Here is a 24766-nt window from a genome sequence, read left to right as displayed (position 1 = left end):
GCAACCACTAATCTACTTTCTAACTCTATGGATTCATCTATACTGGACGTGTCATATAAATGGAATTATACACACATGTGATCTTTGAATTTGGTTTCTCTCACCTAGCATAACATTTCCAAGGTTCATCCACAAAGCATGTATCAGAACTTTATTCCTTTCTGTGCCTAAATATTTTACTATATGCATGTATCACATTTTGTTTATCAATTCATCCGCTGATTTGGGCTATTTCCACTTTCTTGGCTATTATGAATAATGCTGCCATGAAGATTCGTGTATATGTTTTTGAACATCTCTTTTCAGTTTTCTTGGGTATATACCTAGGAGTGGAACTGCTGGGTCATATAGTAGTAACTCTTATGTTTAGATTTTTGGGAAACTAACAAACTGTCCTCTATAGCAGAAAGATTTTTCTTGGATTTCCATTGTTAGTAAGGCCTCCAAATGGCAACCGGCAAAGCCTTCTGTCAACTAACATACCACCACTCCACTCAATCACACTGAATGTATGTCTCCTAAAGCAGCCTGAGAACCCTCAACTTCTCCATGTGCTTATTCATAAGGTGAAACTTTCCACTGCAAGACAAAAAAAAAAAAAAATTCTTCCCAATTCTGTAGAGGCAACTTTTAAAGAAAGCTGCTTTCTAGTGGAGAAAAAACACTGGATTTGAGACACAAACTAATCTCTGGTTTTCGATCTTCTTGGTTTAGTGACCAGCTTTTTCTCTACAACCATCATTTTCTTTCCTCCCATCTCAGAGGATAAGCTCTCCTGTCTTCAACACCCTGCTTTCAGCTCTAAGGCCTTATTCCCTTGATTTATTCCCCTCTCATTAGTATTCTCTCCCTCCTGGCTCCCTTTCTGCAAACTATCCTGAAGACTATTCACAAAAAATGGTCCCCTGACTTTGTGTATCCTCTAGTCATCATCACTGCCCTATCCTCTTGATAGTCAAGCTTCTGGAATGAAAAGTCTAATCTGCTTCCACTGCTTCACATCCCATTCACTCTTCAATGTACCCACATCTATTTAACTATTCTGATAAAACACATCAATAATGTTTGCTGCTTGTTTACTATAAATCAGGTCTATTTCAATCCTTTATATCTCTTAAATAATTTAATTTTCAAAATAATTCCATGAGGGAAAATACTATCATCGGCTTCATTTTAGGGTTCAGAAAACCAAGGCATGAAAAGGTAAGTGATGCCCAAGGTTGTACAGCTAGTAAGTGGTGGAGCTTCTACTGCAACTCAGGCAGGTCAGTTCTGGAGCCTGTGCTCTAACTTTATACTAGCTTCCAAAGTGCCAGTCCAGGGATGCTTTCCACCTCCTCTCATATTACTGCAGTTTAGCACTTGACAGTCTTCCAGAAAATCACAAGCAAAAATAAAAATGAAAAACATGTGAAATGACAATGAAACACACACACACACACATGCCCTACAAAATTTACTTTCCTCCAAATTAGAAAAATATCCACATTATCATTATCATACAGTCATTGTTAAGAATGTGGACTCTGAAGTCCAAGATTTGCATCTAGACTTTATAATGTCTTGGTGTATAACCTTGAGCAAAGAATTTAATCTCTCTAGCTTCAGTTTCTTCATCTATAAAATGAAGTTAATAATAGGGTACTTTATAGGGTTCATATGAGAATTAAATCAGATAAATGTGAAAATGGCACTACTTAGTAAATTTGCAACCAATATTCTCATAGTAGTAGCACCTATGGCCATACCATAAACCAAATATGGCCAAAATAGAACTCATTACCTTCCCCCAAAACTTGTTCCTCCTCCTGAATTTCTTATCTGAGTGAGTGGGTGGCTCTCCACCCAGACAACCCGACAAGACCCACTCCCTGACCACTGCCCCTCATGGGTAATGACCAATAACTAGTTTTGTCTGCATCTGTCCAAATATTTCATCTGAAGAAGGAAATTGTATTTTTTATATCTAAACCTTACTTTTTTCATTTAATAATATATAAGAAAGCTTTCCATATAGGTATCTAAAATTCTCCTTTATTCTTTTGAGTGGTATCACATTATCTGGGTATACTATAATTTATTTAATCAATCCTCTTTGATAGATATTTAGATGTTTTTCCTCATGTTTCACTATTACAAACAACACTATAATAATAGCTCAGTGTGTGTATAATTTTATACATTCACGAGTACATCTGTAGAATAAATTCTTAGAAGTAAAATGGCTGAGTTGTAGTAACTTGAATCTGTAATTTTGATAGTTATTGCCAAATTGCACACCATTAGGATAAAACGATCTTTCCCACCAGCAACATATAAAAATGCCTTTCTCCAATTCCATCAATAAAATGTGTTATCAAACTTTTGAATTATTTATAAATCTAAAAGGTGAAGTTCATTATCTTTATCTGCTAATCTTCAATTAGCAATTTTCTTCTGAGTGAAATAAAGCATCTTCAAAACTTTAATCATCATTCGGATTTCCTTTTCTGGTAGCAGTTTTCTAATTTGCAACTTTCTAGTGTTTTTTTTTTTTTTTCTTTGTTTTACACAACAGGAATTTATGTCTCACAGTTTTGGAAGACAGGCCAAGATGAAAGTGTCAGCAAGGCCAGACTCTCAGAAGGTGCTAGAGAATAATCTGTTCCAGTCCTCTCCCTCAGCTTCTGGTAGTTTGCTGGCAATCTTTGGTGCTCCTTGGCTTGTAGACTAGTGGGTCTTCTCATCATTTTGATTTGATACATCGGGGATATTTACCCTTTGTCTATATGTGAGTTGCAACTATTTTTTTCTCCAGTTTGCTATTTGCATTTTCACTTTTTTCATGGTCTTTTTCCCTCTATAGATAATTTTTTAAAAAATTTATATAGATAAATTAGGACTTTTTTCTTTTAATGACTTCTGGATTTGGAGTAAGTTGGAAAAGCTTTCTCCATTGCTGAAGTTGTCTTTACTAAACACACGTCTGATTGTGTTACTTCCCTGCTTACAACTTTTCGGTGGTTCCCAAATGACCTCACTCAGCTCCTCCTCTTGGTACACAGGGCTGTCCGTATGAGCATTTGCCTGCTACTGTAGCTCTGCCCTGCTCCTCTTGCACCCCAAGTCTACCCACACTGAATGCTTACAATTCCTGGGCCACAGCAGTGGAAACTGTGCATTTGTTTCTGCTCTAAGACCCTTCCTAACTCACCTTTCAAGATTCAGGTCAAACACACCTCTGGCATGAAGCCTTGCCAGACTGCTCCAAGCCCTCCAGCCCTCTGTCTCTTGCTCTTAAGAGTTGTCCATCTCCCTTCCATTTCCAGTATTTTCCATAGTCTTCTAGCTACTGTGACAGTGGCAGACTTTGCTGACTCCTTTGATCTTCAGCAGTCTTCTACTAGACTATGAGGGGAGGGATGATCATGTTTTTGTTTATCTACTGCCTTCCACATGGAAGATGCTCAGTAAATCCGTTGTATTCTTACAATACTTGCCATGTACTTGGATAAATCATTTAACTTCATTGAACCTCTATTTTATTATCATTAAAATAAATTAAACAGAAATGTCCATTTTATTCATATAGGGTTATAAGGTCCTAAGATTTTACGAGTATTTCTAATTAGTAAAAATTAGTAATTCTAAGTGTTCTAAATTAGGTGCTCCACTGTAAATCCGTACTTTAGGCTTGCAAATATTTTAATCATTGAATGAAAAGAAAACAACCAACCAAAAACTCAGGAACTCAATTGATGTTAATCACTTACTTTTTTATTTTTTTGTTTTTTGTTTTTTTTTGAGACGGAGTCTTGCTCTGTCGCCCAGGCTGGAGTGCAGTGGTGCAATCTCGGCTCACTGCAAGCTCCGCCTCCTGGGTTCTGCCATTCTCCTGCATCAGCCTCCCGAGTAGCTGGGACTACAGGCACCCGCCACCACGCCCAGCTAATTTTTTTGTATTTTTAGTAGAGACGGGGTTTCACTGTGTTAGCCAGGATGGTCTCGATCTCCTGACCTCAGTTAATCACTTACTTTTAATGATCCTTGAGGTTAGCATTTTTCAATTACAAATTAATTTTGGGTTCTGGACAGAGTTTCTTTTTTTTTTTTTTAGAGTCTTGCTCTGTTGCCCAGGCTGGAGTGCAGTGGTGAGATATCGACTCATTGCAACCTCTGCCTCCTGAGTTCAAGCAATTCTCCTGTCTCAGCTTCCCAAATAGCTGGGATTACAGGTGCCCACCACTACACCTGGCTAATTTTTGTATTTTTAGTAGGGACAGGGTTTCATGATGTTGGTCAGGCTGGTCTCGAACTCCTGACCCCAGGTGATCCACCCACCTCGGCCTCCCAAAGTGCTGGAATTACAGGAATGAGCCACCTCGCCCGGCCTAGACAGAGTTTCTTAAAGTAATCTCATACCAATTGACTTTCAGTGAAGAAGGGAAAAGGAAAATGGTTAGGGATTTTTTTCATCTTTCAAAAGGAGGAAATTAAAAAACAAAAAACAAACTTGTTGTCAGATATATTTTCCAAAATATTTAGAAACAAATTAGAATGAGATTCTGAGAGTTGGGAGAAAGATGGGTTTTTCAGTTGCTGTAAATTTCTGTACAAGAACATTAAAACTATTTAAAGTGTGCGTGCATGCATGTGTGTCTGGTTTTTGGCAAATACCCATCTTCCCTTTTACAGTTTGTGTTTCTGCATCTAAACCATTACAGTCAGAATGTTACAGTAGAAGAGTTTACACTGACCTGCAAGTCAGGACATCTTGACCTTAGTCTTGATTTTAACACCACTAGCCAAGTGACTCTGCTGACAATTGTTCTCTGGGTTTCCTTTCCCCATTCATAAAATAAAAGGGTGTAGCTGTACTATATCAGTGATCCTCAATTTTAGTATATATGCTGCCAAAGCAAGCATGCAGTAATCCTCAAACTACATGACATGGCAGAGAATCTGCTCTTTACAGAATACCATGAAATACTGATCACTATAATTTGACTGCATGAAACAGAAACACTTTTACTAGGGAAAAAATATGACCAGTCATTTAAAATTGTTTAATTACATTTACAAGTTATAAAACTAAATAGAGTCACAATTGTGAGCACTCACTTCCCATTAAAAACTCAGCCGTGAGCCAACAAAAGAATGGCCATGACCTAGATTTGCCATTAACTGTCATTTTCTTCTTCTTTGTTCATCTTGTCATCTGCTCAAGAGCAGTATCAGACAAGGAATAACAAGCAGCACATATTCAAAAAAATTATGAGAGAAAAATAAAGTTGAGAAAAATTATCCATTAACGATCTGTTTTGTAAACAAGAAAAGGAGTGTCCTTATTTAATTTAGGAGAACACTGGTCCAGCTCATGGAATATTATTGTTTTTCAGAACATTTTGAGAATAATGAAGGAATATCCTTTCAATTCTAAAATTCTATTATTTTAACTACCCTATTCTATTATTTTATTTATTCCCCTAAGCTTGGTGTCTTCCTGGAAAAAAAAAAAAAAAAGTGCTTCTTAGATAATGCCTGGCTTCAGAGCCTGGAGAAAGGTCATTCTGTCTGGTACAAGAAAAAGCAAAATTGCCTGAAGCATCTGCTACTCCCTTTTGTCAATTTAGGACCCTTCTTTGAAAAGTAAATTCCTATCTACTTTGTTGCCCTCGACTGTCTCTATTTAGAGAAAACGTAGGCAAGAACAGTAATGAACAAGGTACGAGAATACCTTAATTTTAAATTCCAGCTGGGAGTTAATTGTGTACATCATCTCAGTCCTTTCCATCTTCCGGGCGCCCTCATTGCACAGTCGAACCAACTGGGAATACAGAAGAGTAACAAGGGTTAAAGGTCAAGGAGAGAAACCTCACTTTCAAAAGCAGAACTCTCACAGGAAATAATTAACACTTGGGAAGCCCTAGAGACTCATTTCTGACAGAGAACTCTCAGTTTTTCACAGTTAAGACATTTGCATCCAGTTAGAAGTGGTGTGATTAGGATGTGAAGACAGAAGGGAAAAAAAGGTCACCCTATCTCAGGGAAAGCTGCACCCCTCGCCCCTCTTCCAAATCAGAGCAGCTGAAGGGAGATGGCCAACTTTAAAGGCAAAATCTAAGGAGAGTGCTGTGTAAAGCATGTGACCAGTAAACAAGTGCTGAAGAGGGAAGTCTTGCAGGGGAGCCTGACAGTCAAGGATTCTTCAACAATAGCCAAGCTAAGGCCATCAGTTAAAATTTGTTTCACTGGAAGCACTAAATTATCTATAAAGCAAAATTATCTATAAAGGACTTTCACAGTCATTTAATGAGTACCTAATCCTAATTCACTGGTCTAAATCAAAACAAATTTTGCATCTCAAATTTCTCATTAACTGGAAAATCTGAAAAGAAAAAAAAATGCCCATATAAGAGTCATTGGCCATAAAAACTAACGTGATTGTTAAAAGGACTGGAAATTTTAATTGGATTTATTTTTAATATTTCGCTTTGTTAAGTAATGCTCACTATAAAAATATAGTTATAAAAATATAAACACGTCCACTATAAAAATAAATGATTATTATAATACAGAAGTAAATAAAATAGGACACAAAAGGTCCTGACCTACTCCCACTGCACAGATGTAGTTGGAAACAGACTGGGTCATATACTTTCTCTTTTTTTCCTATGTTTATATGAACATATAAATACACACATACATGTATAGAAATTTTTCTTTTATTTTTGGAAATGATCATTCTATGCTTGTGTGTCTTTTTTCACTTATCAATTATTACAGACTAAATGTTTGTGTCTCCCCCAAATTCATGTTGAAATCCTAACCTCCAATGTGGTAATATTACAAGGCAGAGCCTTTGGGAGGTTATTAGGTCATGAGAGTGGAGTCCTCATGAACAGGATTAGTGCCCTTATAAGAGACAGGATAGCTTTCTTCTTCTCTCTGCTCTCTCTCCACCATGTGAGGACACAGGAAGAAGGTGGCCATCTGCAAACCAGGAAACCAGCCTTCAGCAAACACTGGTTCTGCCTATACCTTGATCTTGGACTGCCCAGCCTCCAGAACTGTGAGCAATAAATATCTGTTCCTTAAACCACCCAGTTTATGGTACTCTGTTACAGCAGCTTGAATTAAGACAAAAATATTTCCCCTTCTAAAATATCATTCATTAAAAAAAAAAGTTTATTTAGTACCTACTATGTTTCAGGTACTAGGGTTAGAATACTTACAATCCCTAACCTCATGGAAGGGCAGACAAAAGGCAAAAAAAAATCACAGACTGAGATCATAAAGTAAAAACACAGGTGAGTAGGGGAGTGGGAAGTGGGGAGGGATCCAAGGAACTCTCTCCTGAGAGGTCATTTAAGCTGAAAGCTGAAGGAGAAGTAGTTACTACTAAATGATACGATGGTTCACAGAGAAGGGACACCATGAGCAAAGGACGAGATGAGAAAGTGTGTGACCGAGTGAGTCAAAGAAGATCCTGGCATGAAGGAAGGTGTCATGGGGTGAAGCAAAAAGAGATAGGCCAAGGTCAGATCATGCAAGGTCTTAAGGTGTCTGGACTGTACTCTAGGTGCAAAAAAAAGTCACCAGCAGGCTTTCAGTGGGGGAATGGTATGATCCAATTTATGCTATAATAATTATATGGACTTTCCACAATACAGTTATTCTATTTCCTATTAATGGGCACTTAAACAATTTCTAATTGCTCACTTGGTTTTTAGACTTGGAGGGCAAACCTGTCTTCAATGACAGCATATCTTTAGCTGTGGCCTGTGAGTTCACTGATGCAGGGATTGATAGCTATATCTGATCAAAGCTAAGAGCCAAAATATCTAGGTGTGAGACAGGGGCAACCTGAAACTGCAATACCCTGAAAGAAACAGGGCATATCAGGGTGAAACCCAAGCACCATATCAGGCCTCTGCTGCTTGGGACATTTTTGTGACTTCTCTTGGGGAATGTGTTCGTAGCTCCCAAATCTATGTTCCCAGACTTTGTCTACATCCTAGGCTCTGGATCCAACTATCTACATGGCATCTCTTCTTAAATGTCCCAGAGCCATTTCAAATTCAGCATAACCAAACCTGAGCATCTCCTTCATCACGCTCTTGCCCCTGGCTCCACACTGTCTATCCTGGTGACTCAACTCAGCATCATCCACTTTCCTCCAAAACTTGGCCCTCACCACTCAGACTCCTCCCTCTGCTTTGCCCTCCACATACAATCCAAGTCTCCTTAATGATGCCGTCCTGCTGTCCACTTCTCTCTATCTGCCCTGGCCACTGAACTCAGGCTCAGACCTCTTGCTGCCTGGATTACTGGCCTCTTAATTCTTTTCCTCACTTCTGCCCTACCCTTATGCATCCTCCAAAAATAAGATGTCAGTTTTTCTAAGTTCAGATCTGATCACGAAACAACTTCACCAGAAATCCTTAAAAGGCTCCCTGAAGCTTTCAGAATAAAGTCTTAGCAAGACCCTTCATGATCTGGTGTCTAGTTCCTTGATCCCTAACCTCTCACTGCTCCCATGTGGGGCCTCGGCCCTACCAAATGATAGATGCATATGCTGTGTCCCGCCTTCCCTCTTTTGCATGTGTGTTTCCCTGTCTGAACATCCTTCACCCCACTCTGTCCGACTGACTCCTTATCTAGATTTATATCCCCCTACTTGTCTTTCAGTGCTCAATGTGGGCACTACCTCTCCAAAAAGACTGGAGAGCACAGACTATAAAATTTCTGTAATTGTAAGCCCAGAGCCCAATATAGCACCTAACGCCCAATGGGATATTCTGCAAACGTTTCTGCATAAACAAACCACCTTCAGAGCCTGTTTATAAGTCATTTTAAAAAAAAGAAACAATTTCTTCATAGTTATCCTCCCTCTTTTTTTGTGGAGATGGGGTCTCACTACATTGCCCAGGCTGGTCTTGAACTCCTGACATTAAGTGATCATCCCACCTTAGCATCCCAAACTGCTAGGATTACAGACATGAGCCAGCACACCAGGCCAATAGTTATCCCTTCTTAAAATGAAAAGAAAAAAATGGCATTATTAAGTTTGGGTTATCTTATTTCTTAAACTTCCAAATTCTGAGCCCATCAGCAAAAGCTGGAGTCATGCCACCACTAGGGAAATCCTAAAGAAACCAAAGGTGCTTCAGAAGTCAGACCAAAAACAAGATTCCCAAGATGTCTTAAGCAATGGTGTCATCAATGGAGTTGATTTTAATTAGTATTTTGAAGGGACAAGCATTAATTTGAACATACGTGCTCTGCTGTTTTTATTGAAAGCAGCCTCAGTATATTACTGGACCTTCCTTCAATTTATGCCAAAGCTTTATTAAATTTGGTTCGCCAAAGCTTTTGTCCCAGGCCTAATAAATATATATTAGGCCTGGAACAAAAGCATACATACACACACACACACACACACACACACACTCTCTCTCTCTCTCCCTCTCTCTCTCAATGTTACTAGTAAAGAAATGTAAATTAAAACACAAAGTCTTTTTGATCTATCAAATTAACAAAGATTAATAGAATATCTGATCCTGGCAGCATGCAGTAAGATAGACACTTTGAAACACTACTGGTGGATGTGGACGTGAACTTTTCTGGAAGGCACTTTGGCGTTATATACAAAAGACTTTAAAACATTCTTGTGTTTTTCTTCCCATGAACCCACTTCTGAAAATTTATCTTTAGAAATGGTTAGATATGCACAATCATTTAGGTAAGACAATGTTCAATGGAGCACAACTTAGAATGTTAAATGAAATAGGTACCATATATACCATGGATCCCCCATCCCTAGGGCCATGGATTGGTTAGGAATCCAGCACACAGCTGGAGGTGAGTGGAGGGCAAGTGAGCATTACTGCCTGAGCTCTGCCTCCTCCTCCTGTCAGATCACAGTATTAGATTCTCATAGGAGTGTGAACCTTATTGTAAACTGCACATGTGAAGGATCTAGGCTGTGCACTCCTCATGAGAATCTAACGCTTGATGATCTGAGGTGAAACGGTTTCATCCGGAAACCACCTACCACCTACCCCCCAACCCCCTACCCCTGTCTGTGGAAAAATCGTCTTCCATGAAACCAGTCTGGGGTGCCAAAAAGGTTGGAGACCACTTTTAAGTACTCATTTACAACCATATGCTAATATTGGAATAGAAAGCCAACCAGAAGGATACAAAATAGAATGACAATAGTCATCTTTAAGTGATAAAATTACTGATGCATTTTACTGGCTCTTAAGTTTTCCAAATATTCTGCAATGTATATTTATTACTGTATCCAATTTTCCTTTTTTTTTTGAGACAGGGTCTTGCTCTGTCACCCAGGTTGCAGTGCAGTGGTGTGATCATGGTCACAGGGTCTATCATGGCATGATCAACAACCTGGGCTCAAGCAATCCTCCCACCTCAGCCTCCCGAGTAGTTGGAACCACAGCTGTGTGCCAGGCTAATTTTTTTGATTTACTGTAGAGAAGAGGTCTCACTATGTTGCCCGGGCTGGTCTCGAACTCCTGGGCTCAAGCAATACACCTACCTCAGCCTCTCAAAGCGCTGGGATTATAGGTGTGAGCCACTGCACTTGGCCACTTTATCCACTGTTAAAATATACCAATGTCAACTTAAATACGTTCTTATGGAGCTGTACTTAGCCTTATTACTTCCTCCCTTCCAAACTCTCCTCCCTTTACCACAGCTAACAATGGTTGAAAGTGTGATGTGCATGATTCTGGGACTATTTCTACATATCAATAAAATACATATACACACACACACACACACACACATATATATATGCACACACACATATACATTATTTTCTAGGTGTCATTACACTATTTATATTGTTCTGCAACTTAATTTTCTGCACTGAACAATACAGCTTGTTTGCATGTTAAAATATATATATTGGCCCAAGGCCAACTAACATAATGGAATACAAGGCTCCACCGATCATCCTCCCCGCTACCCTCTTCAAGGACACCAATTTAACAACTATCTACACAGAGAAAACACCTTCATAAGAAGCATAACTTAGGTGAGCTCTCAGTACCTGGTTTCATCTTCATATTGCCGAAAGAGGCACTAAAGAGATAGAAAAAACAGTCTTGAATCCCCGATGCCACCCCCCACCCACCCCCGTCTCCTAACAGCAGTGGCATGTTGCGGAGAGCATCTCTGGGCACTGGGGGAGAGAAAACACAGCAATTGTGATGCACTGAACTCAGTGCTGTCCTGCTAGAGCAGGAAAAAAAACAGACCAAACTCAGCTGATGCCCATCCATGGAGGGAGCATTTAAATCAGCCCTAGTCAGAAGGAAATCACCTATCCCAGCAGTCTGAACTTCAGTTCTCGCCACCAAGGCCTACAGCACTGTCTCTCTCAGTGAACTTGAAAGGCAGTTTAGGCCATAAAGACTGTGACAATTAGACAAGTCCTAGTGCTGAACTAGGCCCAGAGACAACGGAATGGGGGCTCACATGACATACTGAGACACCAGCTGTGGCAGCCAAGTGAGTGCTGGCATGCACAGCTGGGGCTCCAAGAGACCCCTTCCTTCTGCTTGAGAAGAGGAGAGGAAAAAATGGGAAGGGCTTTGTCTTGCATCTTGGATACCAGCTCAGCCACAGTGGGAGAGGGTAATGCTCATTGTTGTTAGGCCCCCATTCCAGGCCCTACCTCCCAGACAACATTTTTTTTGGGGGGCGGGGGGGGGGACAGACTCGATCTGTCGCCCAGGCTAGAGTGCGATTGCACGATCTTGGCTCACTGCAACCTCCACCTCCCGGGTTCAAGTAATTCTCCTGCCTCAGCCTCCCAAGTAGCTGGGATTACAGGCGCCCGCGACCACACCCAGCTAATTTTTTGTATTTTTAGTAGAGACAGAGTTTCGCCATATTGGCCAGGCTGGTCTCAAACTCCTGACCTCAGGTGATCCACCTATCTCGGCCTCTCAAAGTGCTAAGATTACAGGTGTGAGCCATTGTGCCTGACCCCAGACGTTTCTAGACACCCTGGTGCCAAATGCAACTGGCAGCCAGGCACAGTGGTTCACGCCTGTAATCCCAGCATTTTGGGAGGCCGAGGTGGGCAGATCACTTGAGGTCAAGGAGTTTGAGACCAGCCTGGCCAGCATGGTGAAACCCCGTCTCTACTAAAAATACAAAAAATTAGCCAGGCATGGTGGTGCGTGCCTGTAATCCCAGCTACTTGGGAGGCTGAGGCATGAGAATCGCCAGAAGGGAAACTGCTGCCTTGAAGAAAAGAACCCAGTCCTGGTAGTATTCAACACCTGCTAACTGAAGAGCCCTTGGGCCCTGAATAAACAGCTTGGATACCCAGGTACTATGCCGAGGGCCTTGAGTCAGCCTCTGAGACTTCCTGGATTCAGGTACCAGCATGGTCACAGGAAGGCAGAACACCAAGCAGGCTCCTGGGGTCCCCGACTCCAGGACTTGACTTCTGGATGGCATTTCTGGACCTGCCCTGGGTCAGAGGGGAGCCCACTGCCCTGAAGGGTGAGTCCCAGGCCAGGCAGCATTCACCACAAGCTGACTTAAGAACCCTTGGATCTTAAAGGAACATCAACAGTAGTCTGGCAGTACTCCTTGTGGCCTGGGGTGGTGGTGGCTAAAAAGTGAGGCTCCCGTCTTTGGAAAGGGAAGGTTAGAGTGGGAAGAACTGCATCTTGTGGTTTCAGTGGCAGCTCAGCCTCAGTATAACAGAACGCCAAGTAGACTTCTAAGGTTTTTGACTTTAGACCCTGACTCACAAATGGTACCTCTCGACCCACCTGGGACCCGGGGGACCTCCCTGGCCTGAAGGGAAGGACACAGGCCTGGCTGGCTTTGCCATCGACTGACTGTAGAGCCTAAGGGCCTTGAGTAAACAGGCAGTAGCCAGGGAGTGGTCAGAGCAGACCTTGAGCAAGATCCAGCACTGTGCTGGCTTCAGGTCTTAGCCCGCGCAATCATAGTGAGGGTGGCCACAGGGGTGCTTGTGTCACTCCACCCCCATCTTTAGGTGACTCAGAACAAAGAGAGAGGCTATGTATCTGGCAGAAAGTAAGGGAAGAGAACAAGAGTCTCTACCTGGTAATCCAGAGACTTCTTCCAGATCTTACACCATCAAGGTGGTACCTATATGAATCTGCAAGAACCACAGCGTTACTGGGCTTTGGGTGCCCCTAAGGCAGATACAGCTTAGATCACAACACCCAAGTTCTTTCACATGTCTGGAAAGCCTTCTCAAGAAGGATGGGTACAAATAAGCCCAGACAGTGAAGACTACAATAAATATCTAACTCTTCCATGCCCAGACACAAAGAACATCTACTAGCATCAACACCACCCAGGAAAACATGACTTCACCAAATGAACTAAGTAAGGAACCAGGGACCAATCCTGGAGAAACACATATATGTGATTTTTCAGGCAAAGAGTTCAAAATAGCTGTGTTGAGGAAACTCAAGGAATTCAAGATAATACAGAGAAGGAATTCAGAATTATACCAGCTAAATTTAACAAAGAGATTGAAATAATTAAAAGAAATCAAGCAGAAATTCTGGAGCCAAAAAATGCAACTGGCGGCCAGGCACAGTGGCTCACGCCTGTAATCCCAGCATTTTGGGAGACCGAGGTGGGCGGATCACTTGAGGCCAGGAGTTTGAGACCAGCCTGGCCAGCATGGTGAAACCCCGTCTCTACTAAAAATACAAAAAATTAGCCAGGCATGGTGGTGTGTGCCTGTAATCCCAGCTACTTGGGAGGCTGAGGCGCGAGAATCGCTTGAATCCGGTAGGCAGAGGTTGCAGTGAGCCAAGATTGCACTACTGCACTCCAGCCTGGGTGATACAGTGAGACTCCATCTCAAAAAAAAAAAAAAAAATGCAATTGGCATACTGAATACTGCACCAGAGTCCTTTAATAGCAGAATTAGTCAAGCAGAAGAAAAAATTAGTGAGCTTGAGGACAGGCTATTTGAAAATACACAGTCAGGGGAGATAACAGAAAAAAGAATACAAAAAGATTAAGCATGGCTACAGGAGCTAGAAAACAGCCTCAAAAGGGCAAATCTAAGAGTTATTGGGCTGAAAGAAGAGGTAGAGACAGAGATGGGGTAGAAACTTTATTCAAAGGGATATAACAGAGAACTTTCCAAACCTAGAGAAAGATATAAATATCCAAGTACAAGAAGGTTACACAACACCAAGCAAATTTAACCCAAAAAAGACTACCTCAAGGCATTTAATAATTAAACACCCAGATAAAGAAAGGATCCTGAAAGCATCAAGAAGCTGAGGATGGCGGCTCACACCTGTAATCCCAGTACTTTGAGGGACCAAGGCAAGAGGATTACTTGAGCCCAGTTTTTGTTTTATTTCCAACTTTTATTTTAGCTTCAGGGGTATGTATGCCCAATATGCAGGTTTGTTACACAGGTAAACATGTGCCATGGTGGTTTGCTGCACAGTTCATCCCATCACCCAAGTATTGCCCAGAATCCACTAGCTATTCTCCCTAATTCACTCCCTCCTCCCACCCATCCTCCAGTAGGCCCCAGTGTATGTTGTTCCCCCCTTGTGTCCATGTATTCTTATCATTTAGCTCTCACTTACAAGTGAGAACATGTGGTATTTGTTTTTCTGTTCCTGCATTACTTTGCTAAGGATAATGGCCTCCAGTTCCATCCATGTCCCTGCAGAGGACATGGTCTCATTCTTTTTTATGGCTGCACAGTATACCATGGTATATATGTACTACATTTTCTTTATCCAGTCTATCATTGATGGGCACTTAACTGGATTCCATGTCTTTGTTATTGTAAATAGTGCTGCAATGAACATACAAGTGCATGTGTCTTTATAACAGAACGATTTCTATTCCTTTGGGTGCATACCCAATAATGGGATTGCTGCGTCAAATGGTATTTCTGTTTCTAGGTCTTTGAGGAATCACCACACTGTCTTCAATAATGGTTGAACTAATATATACTCCCACCAATAGTGCAAAATCATTCCTTTTTCTCCACAACCTCACCAGCATCTGTTATTTTTTGAATTTTTAATAGTAGTAATTCTAACTAGTGTGAGATGGTATCTCATTGTGGTTTTGATTTGCATTTCTCTAATCAGTGATGTTGAGCTTTTTTTTATGTTTGCTGGCCACATGTATGTCTTCTTTTGAGAAGTGTCTGTTCATGTCCTTTGCCCACTTTTTAATAGAGTTTTTTTTCTTGTAAATTTGTTTAAATTTCTTATAGATGCTGGATATTAGACCTTTGTCAGATGCATAGATTACAGAAATTTTCTCCCATTCTGTAGGCTGTCTGTTTACTCTGTTGAGTTTCCTTTGCTGTGCAGAAGCTCTTTAGTTTAATTAGATCTCATTTGTCAATTTTTGCTTTTGTCACGACTGTTTTTGGCAACTTCATCATGAAATCTTTGCCCATGCCTATGTCCCGAATGGTATCACCAGGTTTTCTTTTAGGGTTTTATAGTTTTAGGGTTTACATTTAAGTCTTTAATCTATCTTGATTTTTGTATATGGTATAAGAAAGGAATCCAGTTTCAATTTTCTGCATACAGTTAGCCAGTTCTTCCAGTACCATTTATTAAATAGGAATCCTTTCTCCACAGTCTGTTTTGGTCAGATTTGTTGAAGATCAGATGATTGTGAGTGTATGGTCTTATTTTTGGGTTCTCTATTCTATTCCATTGGTCTATGTGTCAGTTTTTGTATCAGTACCATGCTGTTTTGGATACTGTAGCCCTGTAGTATAGTTTGAAGTCAGGTAGTGTGATGCCTCCAACTTTGTTCTTTTTGCTTAGAATTGCCTTGGCTATTTAGGCTCTTCATTTGTTCCATATGAATTTTAAAACACCTTTTTTCTAATTCTGTGAAGAATGTCAATGGTAGTTTAATAATAATAGCATTGAATCTATAAATTACTTTGGGCAGTATTACCATTTTAAAGATACTAATTCTTCCTATCCATGAGTATGGAATGTTTTTCCATCTGTTTATGTCATCTCTGATTTCTCTGGGCAGTGGTTTGTAGTTTTCCTTGAAGAGGTCCTTACTTCCCTTGTTAGCTGTATTCTTAGGTATTTTATTCTTTTTGTGTTAATTATGAATTATGAATAGAAGTTCACTCATGATTTAGCTCTTGGATTGCCCACTGTTGGTGTATAGGAATGTTGGCGATTTTTGCAAATTAATTCTGTGTCCCGAGACTTTGCTGAAGTTGTTTTATCAGCTTAAGAAGCTTTTGGAGCCCAGGAGTTTGAGAACAAGCTGGATAACACAGTGAGACCCCATCTCTACAAAAAAATAAACAAAAGCAGCAAGAGAAAAGAGACAAATAACATACAATGGAGCTGCAATATGTCTGGCAGCAGACTTTTCAGTGGAAACCTTACAGGCCAGGAGAGAGAGGCATGACATATTTCAAGTGCTGAAGGCAAAAAACTTTTGCCCTAAAATAGTGTATCCAGTGAAAATATCCTTCAAACATGAAGGAGAAATAAAAACATTCCCAAACAAAAGCTGAGGCATTTCATCAACACTAGACCTTTCCTGCAAGAAATGCTAAAGGGAGTACTTCAATCAGAAAGAAAACAATATTAATCAATAATAAGTAATCACCTGAAGGTACAAAACTCACTGGTAATAGTAAATACATAGAAAAACACAGAATATTATAACACTGTAACTATGGTGTGTAAACTACCCCTGCCCTAAGTAGAAGAGTAAATGATTAACCAATCAGAAATAGTAACCACTTTTCAAGGCATAGTCAGTACAATAAGATATAAACAGAAACAACAAAATGATTAAAAGTAGGGGTACAAAGTTAAGGCATAGAGTTCTTATTAGTTTTCTGTTTGCTTGTTTCCTTGCTTATGCAAATAGTGCTGTTATTGTGTTAAAATAATGGGTTATAATATTTGCAAGCCTCATGATAATCTTAAACACAAAAAACAAAAAGCAAAAAATGAAATCAGAGAAAATAATCTTCACTAGAGGAAGACAAAAAGGAAAGAAAGAAGGAATAGACCACAAAACAACCAGAAAACAAATAACCAAAGGGCAGGAGTAAGTCCATACTTACCAATAATAACATTGAATGTAAATGGACTAAACTCTCCAATCAAAAGACACAGACTGGCTGACTGGATGAAAAAACAAGACTGATTGATCTATTGCCTACAAGAAACACACTTTACCTATAAAGACACACACAGGCTAAAAACAAACAGATGGAGAAAGATACTCCATGTCAATGGAAACCAAAACAACAACAACAAAAAAACAGGAGTTGCTATACTCATATCAGACACAATGGATTTCCAGAAAAAACTGTAAGAAGACACAAAGAGGCCGTGTGCGGTGGCTCACGCTTGTAATCCCAGCACTTTGGGAGGCCGAGGTGGGTGGATCACGAGGTCAGGAGATCGAGACCATGGTGAAACCCTGTCTCTACTAAAAATACAAAAAATTAGCCAGGCGTGGTGGCGGGTGCCTGTAGTCCCAGCTACTCAGAGAGGCTGAGGTAGGAGAATGGTGTGAACCCGGGAGGAAGAGCTTGCAGTGAGCCGAGATTGCGCCACTGCACTCCAGCCTGGGTGACAGAGCAAGACTCCGTCAAAAAAAAAAAAAAAAGAAGAAGACACAAAGAAAGTCACTATATAATGATAATGAAGTCAATTCAGCAAGAGGATATAACAATTTTAAATATATATGAACTCAACACTGGAACACATAGATATATAAAGCAAATATTATTAAAGGTAAAGACAGAGATAGACCATAGTACCATAATAGCTAGAGACTTCAACATCCCACATTCAGCACTGGACAGATCTTCCAGACAGAAAATCAACAAAGAAACATCAGACTTAATCTGCACTATAAACCAAATGGATCTAATAGATATTTACAGAACATTTTGTCCAGGAGCTATAAAATACACATTCTTTGGATCATTCTCAATAATTGTCCATATTTAGGTCACAAAACAAGTCACAAAATATTCAAAAATTCTGAAGTAATATCAAGCATATTCTTTGACCACAATGAAATAAAACTAAAAATTAATAATATGAATTTTGGAACCTGTACAAATACATAGAAATTTTAAAATATGCTCCTGTATGACCAGTAGGTTAAAGAAGAAATTAAGAAGGAAATGGAAAAATTTCTTGAAGCAAATGATAATGGAAACACAACATATCAAAACCTATGTGATACACTAAAAGCAGTATAAAGAGGGAATTTTATAGCTGTAAGTGCCTAAATCAAAAAAGAGGAAAACGCCAGGTGCAGTGGGTCTTGCCTGTAATCCCAGCACTTTGGGAGGCCGAGGTGGGGGGATCACTTGAGACCAGGAGATCGAGATCAGCCTGCCAACATGGTGAAACCCCATCTCTACTAAAAAATAATACAAAAATTAGCCAGGCATGTGCCTGTAGTCCCAGCTACTTGAGAGGCTGAGGCATGAGATATGCTTGAACTCAGGAGGCGGAGGTTGCAGTGAACCGAGATCATCGAGATCATGCCACTGCGCTCTATCCTGGGAGATACAGCAAAACTCTGTCTCAAAAAAAAAAAAAGAAAAGAAAAATAAACAAACTCACAATGAAACTCAACCAAACCCAAAATTGGTAGAAAACAAATAATAAAGAAAATCTAAAGGAAATGGACAAATTCCTGGACACATACCACCTATCAGGATTGAACCAAGAAGAAATCCAAAAGCTGAATAGACCAATAACAAGTAATGAGATTGAAGCTGTAATAACAAGCCTCCCAGTAAAGAAAAGCCTGACACTCAATGGCTTCACTGCTGAATTCTACCAAACATTTAAAGAAAAATTAATACCAACCCCACCCAATCTATTCCAGGAAATAGAGGAGGAGGGAATACTTCCAAACTAATTCTATAAGGCCGATATTTCCATGATACCAAAACCAGACAAAGACACATCAAAAAAGAAAACTATAGGACAATATCTATGATTAATATTAATGCAAAAATCCTCAAAAAAATACTAGCAAACTGAATTCAACAACACATTAGAAAGATTATCAAAAAAAAAAAAGAAAAGAAAAAAAAAAGAAAGATTATCATGGCCAAGCGGGATTTATCCCTGGGATGCAAGGATGGTTCAACATAGGCAAACTAATCAGTGTAATACATTATATCAACCAAATGAAGGACAAAAAAAAGATCATTTCAGTTGTGCAGAAAAAGCATTTGATAAAATTCAACATCCCTTCATGATAAAAACTCTCAAAAACTGGGTATAGAAGGAACATACCCCAACATGATAAAAAATCATATGACAGACCCATAGCTAGTATCAGCTGAATGGGGAAAACTGAAAACCTTTCCTCTAATATCTGGAACATAACAAGGATATCCACTTTCATCACCATTATTTAACATAGTACTGGAAGTCCCAGCTAGTGCAATCAAACAAGAGAATGATATAAAGACCATCCAAATTTGGAAGGAAGAAATCAAATTATCCTGTTTGCAGATGATAAGATCTCAATAAAATACTGGTAACCCGAATCCAGCAGCACATCAAAAAGCTTATCCATCATGAGCAAGTGGGCTTCATCCCTGGGATGCAGGGCTGGTTCAACATACGCAAATCAATAAATGTAATCCAGCATATAAACAGAATCAATGACAAAAACCATATGATTATCTCAACAGATGCAGAAAAGGCCTTTGACAAAATTCAACAACCCTTCATGCTAAAAACTCTCAATAAATTAGGTATTGATGGGACGTATCTCAAAATAGTAAGAGCTATCTACGACAATCCCACAGCCAATATCATACTGAATGGGCAAAAACTGGAAGCATTCCCTTTGAAAACGGGCACAGGACAGGGATGTCCTCTCTCACCACTCCTATTCAACATAGTGTTGGAAGTTCTGGCCAGAGCAATCAGGCAGGAGAAGGAAATAAAGAGTATTCAATTAGGAAAAGAGGAAGTCAAATTGTCCCTGTTTGCAGATGACATGATTGTATATCTAGAAAACCCCATCGTCTCAGCCCAAAATCTCCTTAAGCTGATAAGCAACTTCAGCAGTCTCAGGATACAAAATCAATGTGCAAAAATCACAAGCATTCTTATACACCAATAACAGACAAACAGAGAGCCAAATCATGAGTGAACTCCCCTTCACAATTGCTTCAAAGAGAATAAAATACCTAGGAATCCAACTTACAAGGGATGTGAAGGACCTCTTCAAGGAGAACTACAAACCGCTGCACGACGAAATCAAAGAGGATACAAACAAATGGAAGAACATTCCATGCTTATAGGTAGGAAGAATCAATATCGTGAAAATGGCCACACTGCCCAAGGTAATTTATAGATTCAATGCCATCCCCATCAAGCTACCAATGACTTTCTTCACAGAATTGGAAATAACTACTTTAAAGTTCATATGGAACCAAAAAAGAGCCCGCATCGCCAAGTCAATCCTAAGCCAAAAGAACAAAGCTGGAGGCATCATGCTACCTGACTTCAAACTATACTGCAAGGCTACAGTATCCAAAACAGCATGGTACTGGTACCAAAACAGAGATATAGATCAATGCACAGAACAGAGCCCTCAGAAATAATGCCGCATATCTACTACTATCTGATCTTTGACAAACCTGACAAAAACAAGAAATGGGGAAATGATTCCCTATTTAATAAATGGTGCTGGGAAAACTGGCTAGCCATATGTAGAAAGCTGAAACTGGATCCCTTCCTTACACCTTATACAAAAATTAATTCAAGATGGATTAAAGACTTACATGTTAGACCTAAAACCATAAAAACACTAGAAGAAAAACTAGGCAATACCATTCAGGACACAGGCATGGGCAAAGACTTCATGTCTAAAACACCAAAAGCAATGGCAACAAAAGCCAAAATTAACAAATGGGATCTAATTAAACTAAAGAGCTTCTGAACAGCAAAAGAAACTACCATCAGAATGAACAGGTAACCTACAGAATGGGAGAAAATTTTTGCAATCTACTCATCTGACAAAGGGCTAATATCCAGAATCTATGAAGAACTCAAACAAATTTACAAGAAAAAAAACAAACAACTCCATCAACAAGTGGGCGAAGGATATGAACAGACACTTCTCAAAAGAAGACATTTATGCAGCCAACAGACACATGAAAAAATGCTCATCATCACTGGCCATCAGAGAAATGCAAATCAAAACCACAATGAGATACCATCTCACACCAGTTAGAATGGCCATCATTAAAAAGTCAGGAAACAACAGGTGCTGGAGAGGATGTGGAGAAAAAGGAACACTTTTACACTGCTGGTGGGACTGTAAACTAGTTCAACCATTGTGGAAGTCGGTGTGGCGATTCCTCAGGGATCTAGAACTAGAAATACTATTTGACCCAGCCATCCCATTACTAGGTATACACCCAAAGGATTATAAATCATGCTGCTATAAAGACACATGCACACGTATGTTTATTGTGGCACTATTCACAATAGCAAAGACTTGGAACCAACCCAAATGTCCATCAATGACAGACTGGATTAAGAAAATGTGGCACATATACACCATGGAATACTATGCAGCCATAAAAAATGATGAGTTCATGTCGTTTGTAGGGACATGGATGAAGCTGGAAACCATCATTCTCAGCAAACTATTGCAAGGACAAAAAACCAAACACCACATGTTCTCACTCATAGGTGGGAACTGAACAATGAGAACACATGGACACAGGAAGGGGAACATCACACACCGGGGCCTGTTGTGGGGTGGGGGGAGGGGGGAAGGGATAGCATTAGGAGATATACCTAATGTTAAATGAAGAGTTAATGGGTGCAGCACACCAACACAGCATATGTATACATATGTAACAAACCTGCACGTTGTGCACATGTACCCTAAAACTTAAAGTATAATACAAAAAAGTCTTATATTTGATCTCCACAAAATAAAAACTATCAGAACTAATAAACAAATTCAGTAAAGTTGCAGGATACAAAATCAACATACAAAAATCAGTAGCATATTTCTATATGCCAACAGTGAACAATGTGAAAAAGAAATTAAAAAGTAATCTCATTTACAATAGCCACACATAAAATTAAATACTTAGGAATTAACCAAAGAAGTGAAAGATCTCTATAATAAAAACTATAAAACACTGATAAAAGAAATTGAAGAAGACACCAAAAAATTGAAAAATATTCTATGTTCATGGATTGGAAGAATCAATATTATTAAAATGTCCATACTACCCAAAGAAATCCACAGATTCAATGTAAATACTAACAAAATACCAATGACATTCTTTACAAAAATATTAAAAATCCTAAAATTTGTATGAAACCACAAAAGACCCAGAATAGCCAAAGCTGTCCTAAGCAAAAAGAACAAAATTGGAAGAATCACTTTACCTGACTTCAAATTATATTACAGAGCGATAATAACCAAGACAGCATGGTACTGGCATAAAAACAGACACACAGGCCAGTGGAGCAGAAAAAAGAACTTAGAAACAAATCCACACACCTACAGTGAACTCATTTACGACAAGAGTGCCAAGAACATACACTGAGGAAAAGACAGTCTCTTTAATAAATAGTGCTGAGAAAACTGAATATCTATATGCAGAAGAATAAAACTATACCCCTATCTCTTACCATATACAAAAATTAAATCAAAATGGAGTAAATACTTAAATCTAAGGCCTCAAACTATGAAAGTACTACAAGAAAATATTGGGGAGAATCTCTAGGACATTGGTCTGGGCAAAAATTCCTTGAAGAATACCCTACAACCACAGGCAGCCAAAGCAAAAATGGACAAATGAGATCACATCAAGTTAAAAGGCTTCTGCAAAGCATAGAGTCAACAAAGGGAAGAGACAACCCCCAGAACAGAAGGAAAATATGTGCAAGCTAGTCATCTGACAAGGGATTAATAACCAGAATACATAAGGAGCTCCAATAACTCTATAGGAAAAAAATCTAATAATCCAATCAAAAATGGGCAAAGATATGAATAGACATTTCTGAAAAGACATACACATGGCAAACAGGCATATGAAAAGGTCCTCAACATCACTGATCATTAGCGAGACACAAATCAAAACTACAATGAGATATCATCTTATTCCAGTTGAAATGGTTTATATGCAAAAGACAGGCAATAACAAATGCTGGCAAGGATGTGGAGAAAACAGAACCCTCATACACTGATGGTAGACATGTAAATTAGTACAACCACTATGGAGAACAGCTTGGAGGTTCCTTAAAAAACTAAAAATTGGTTACCATATGATTCAGAAATCCTACTGCTGGGTATATACCCAAAAGAAAGGAAATCAGTATATCAAAGAGATATCTGCCCTTCTATGTTTGCTGCAGCACTGTTTACAATATCTAAGATCTGGAGGCAACCTAAGTGTCCATCAGTAGATGAAAGAATGAATAAAATGTAGTACATACACATAGTGGAGTATCATGCAGCCATGAAAAAGAATGATATCTAGTCATTTGCAACAACATGGGTGGAACTGGAGATCATTATGTTAAATGAAATAAGCCAGACACAGAAAGACAAACATTACGTATTCTCATTTGTGAGATTTAAATTTTTTTAAAAAAAATGAACTCATGGGCCAGGTGCAGTGGCTCACGCCTGTAATCCCAGCACTTTGGGAGGCCGAGGTGGGTGGATCACAAGGTCAGGAGATCAAGATCATCCTGGCTAACACGGTGAAACCCTGTCTCTACTAAAATTACAAAAAAATTAGCCAGGCGTGGTGGCGGGCGCCCGTAGTCCCAGCTACTTGGGAGGCTGAGGCAGGAGAATGGCATGAACCCAGGAGGTGGAGGTTGCAGTGAGCCGAGATTGCACCACTGCACTCCAGCCTGGGCGACAGGCCGAGACTCCATCTCAAAAAAAAAAAAAAAAAAAAAAGAACTCATGGACATAGAGAGTAGAATGATGCTTACCAGAAGCTAGGAAGGGTAGTCAGGGGCTGGGAAGGAGGTGGGGATGGTTAATGGGTACAAAAAAAAAATAGAATGAATAAGACCTACTATATGATAGCACAACAGGGTGACTACAGTCAATAATAACCCCCTACATTTTAAAATAAAGAGTTTAATTGAATTATTTTTAACTCAAAAGATAAACGCTTGAGGGGATGGATACCCTATTCTCCATGATGTGCTTATTTCACACTGCATGCCTACATCAAAACATCTCATGTACCTCATAAATATATGTACCTACTATGTACCCACAAAACTAATAAAATAATAAAAATACTTTTATGTCTACTTATCTATGAAAAAATTTATTTCAATACTTTTCAGGGAGCAGGTAGTTTTTGATTCCATGGAGAAGTTCTTTAGCGGTGATTTATGAGATTTTGGTGTACCCATCACCTGAGCAGTGTACACTGTGCCCAATAGTGTACTCTTTTATCCCACGCCCCCTTCCCCCTTCTCCCCAGGTCCCCAAAGTCCATAATATCATTCTTATGCCTTTGCATCCTCATAGCTTAGCTCCTACTTATAAGTCAGAACACATGATACTTGGTTTTCCATTCCTGAGTTACTTCACTTAGAATAATGGTCTCCAACTCCAACCAAGTTGCTGCAAATGCCATTATTTTGTTTCTTTTTACCGTTGAGTAGTATTCCATGGTGTATATATGCCACATTTCCTTTACCCATTCATTGGTTGA

The 24766-nt window shown here is 39.5% G+C and overlaps 1 protein-coding gene across 2 annotated transcripts in view; it reads right to left on the bottom strand.

The window, feature by feature from the left end:
* ARHGEF26 (Rho guanine nucleotide exchange factor 26) overlaps nucleotides 1-24766 on the bottom strand; it is a 141896-nt gene that overhangs the window by 34941 nt on the left and 82189 nt on the right. For both annotated transcript variants that reach the window (XM_030822740.1, XM_012510747.2), the window contains one exon: nucleotides 5717-5806. In XM_030822740.1, the coding sequence (XP_030678600.1) occupies nucleotides 5717-5806 (90 nt within the window). The remainder of the gene's footprint in view (nucleotides 1-5716; nucleotides 5807-24766) is intronic.

Source organism: Nomascus leucogenys, chromosome 11 (assembly GCF_006542625.1).
Source record: "Nomascus leucogenys isolate Asia chromosome 11, Asia_NLE_v1, whole genome shotgun sequence".
Classification (NCBI taxonomy): Eukaryota; Metazoa; Chordata; class Mammalia; order Primates; family Hylobatidae; genus Nomascus; species Nomascus leucogenys.
This window is presented reverse-complemented; position numbering and strand designations above follow the sequence as displayed.